Genomic DNA, 2,500 nt, shown 5'->3' on the forward strand with positions numbered 1-2,500 from the left:
ACCCGCTGCTGCTGCTGCTGCTGCTGCTGCTGGGTCTGGCTGCGGTGTTGGCTGTTGGGGTTGTTGTTTAGTTGCATTTATTTCTTTCAAATGGATTTAAATAATAATTTGATTATTTAAATAATTAATTTAATTTAAAATAAATTTTTATTTTTTTATTTGCAGAAGACCCTTCCACTGCAAACGCCACTTTCTACTTGGAGGGAATTGTCTGTCAGTCGGGCACTGTAGACTGCGGCCACTACACAGCGTAAGTCTTTAAATTAAAACATTTTATATATTTATTTATTTATTTATTTTAATTAATTAAATTAATTGAATTAATTAAATTAATTAAATTAATTAATTATTGTTGTTTAACTTGCTGCTGCTGCTGCTGAAGTTGCTTTTCAGGTTTGTTTGAAATGCCTTATTCGTCTTTGCCACTTTTTGAATTTCTTTTTTATTTTAATTTTTGATTTATAAAATTAATAAAACACTTTTGTGTTCTTTTATTCATTTACTTCTCCTTAACAGCTCCAGTTTGAGCCCTCAAAGCCCGACAAACTCACTCTGTTCCTGCTGCTGCTGCTGCCGCTGCTGCTGCTGCTGCTGCTGCTGCTGCTGCTGCTGCTGCTGCTGCTGCTGTGCGCAGAGCCGCAGTTGTGGGGAACCAGTGGTGCTGCTTCAGCGACGATTACACCAGCAAAATGTCGGCGCTGCCGGACGGGCGTTCTGTTTATTTGCTGCTCTTCAGGAGGGCCCACACCTACAGTAGGTTGAGGGTTTAGGGTTTAGGGTTTAGGGTTTAGGGTTTAGGGTTTAGGGTTTAGGGTTTAGCACCATATTAACACGTGGAAAGCACAAGCAGGAAAAGCTGGGGGGGATCTTGGTAGAATGTTTTCAGGGCTTCGCGGGACCGTCTGCTGTCCAAACCCTAAACCCTAAACCCTAAACCCTAAACCCTAAACCCTAGGCGAGGAGCAGGAGGCTGGGTGTTTGCGTGCTGCGGCTGTCTCCGAAGTTCCGCAGGGCCTCGACTGCGTCTCCATTTCTTCTTTTTGTCTTTCTGCTGCTTCTTTGATGGAAAGAGAAAAGACAAATAGACAAACAGCAGCAGCTTGGGCTTCTTTGGCGAAGCCAGTTGCATGCAGCAGCAGCAGCAGCAGCAGCAGCAGCAGCAGCAGCTTGCTGTTCCCCCGCAACGGCGCCAGGCCGCTCGCCGCCCCGCCTTCGCCCCCCCGCTCCAGCGGCAGCAGCAACCCCTGCAGCAGCAGCAGCAACATCGGCAGCTGCAGCAGCAGCAGCAGCAGCAGCAGCAGCAGCGTGGACTCGCTGCAGCGCCTGTCTTATAAAGCAGCAGTTAACGGCAGCATACAGAACTGCAGCAGAGGCTCCCGCAGGGCAACAGTGCCCCCTGGAGCAGCAGCAAATGCAGAGCGCAGCAGCAACCGCAGATCCTTTGCTGCAGCAGCAGTTGCTGCTGCTGCTGCAGTGCACCCCATGCGCCTCCAGCAGCAGCAGCAGCACCTGCAGCAGCAGCAGCAACTAAGGCTGAGACAAAGCGCAGCAGCAGCTGCTGCCTCCCCTTATGAGTCTCCAGACTCAAACTTCGAAAAAAGGCTAAATGAATATGGAAGCAGCAGCAACGGGCAGCAGCAGCCAGCAGCAGCAGCAGCAGCAGCAGCAGCAGCAGCGGGAAGAGCGCCTGCTAATGGACAGCAGCTGTATCGGGGGCTCTCGCGGCTTTCTTTAGAGGCCAGCGACAGTCCCGTTGTTGCTGCTGCAGCAAAAGCAGCAGCAGCAGCAGCAGCAGCAGCAGCAGCAGCTTACCCGGCGCAGCACAGTCGCCGCCGCCACCCCTCGCCTTACCCGTACAGCGGGGTAGAGCTGGGGAACCAAATGCAGCAGCAGCAGCAGCAGCTGCAGCAGCAGCAGCAGCTGCAGCAGCAGCAGCTGCTGCAGCAGCAGAGATCTGCTGCTGCTTCCCACTTCTGCCGCCCCTCTCCCCTGCAGTGGCGGCGGAGGGCCCCTTCTTCAGACCCGCAGCTGAGTCCTAGCCAGCTGGCCCTGAGGGGCTTGCAGCAGCAGCAGCAGCAGCAGCAGCAGCTGCTGCTGCTGCTTCAGCGAGAGCAGCAGCAGCAGCAGCAGCGCCTGCAGGAGCAGCAGCAGCAACTGCTGCTGCAGCAGCGCGCCTTTGGCCCTGTCGCGGCGGCGGACAGAAGCAGCAGCAGCAACAGAAGCAGCAGCTGCAGCAGCAGCAGCAGCAGCAGCAGCAGCGGGGGCCTGTCGGGTCTCTTTCCCCGGTTTGCTTCTCTCAAAAGAGCAGCAGCAGCAAAAGCAGCACAAAGAGAAGTGCTGCTGCCGCTGCCTATACACCCCATGCCTCTGCGAGCTGCGGTGTCTGTACACCAGGACCAAAGCAGCACGAAAGGGTCCCCGGAAATCAAATGAATTAAAAATGAATTTAAACATTTAAATAATTAAATCCATTTATTTGATTTGCTGCCAAGTGTAACAA

At 52.9% G+C, this 2,500-nt stretch overlaps 1 protein-coding gene across 1 annotated transcript; it reads left to right on the top strand.

Moving 5' to 3' along the window:
* Nucleotides 1-689: 689 nt before the first annotated feature.
* On the top strand, nt 690-2,433 carry ENH_00008690 (hypothetical protein; the record flags this gene model as incomplete). Its single annotated transcript, XM_013578688.1, has 2 exons — nt 690-753; nt 1,004-2,433. 2 exons carry the CDS (start codon nt 690-692, stop codon nt 2,431-2,433), a joined length of 1,494 nt encoding a protein of 497 aa, XP_013434142.1.
* Between the last annotated feature and the right edge of the window lie 67 nt (nt 2,434-2,500).

The sequence above is a fragment of the Eimeria necatrix genome, genomic scaffold (genome assembly GCF_000499385.1).
Source record: "Eimeria necatrix Houghton genomic scaffold, Enh_scaff1255, whole genome shotgun sequence".
Taxonomy (NCBI): Eukaryota; Apicomplexa; class Conoidasida; order Eucoccidiorida; family Eimeriidae; genus Eimeria; species Eimeria necatrix.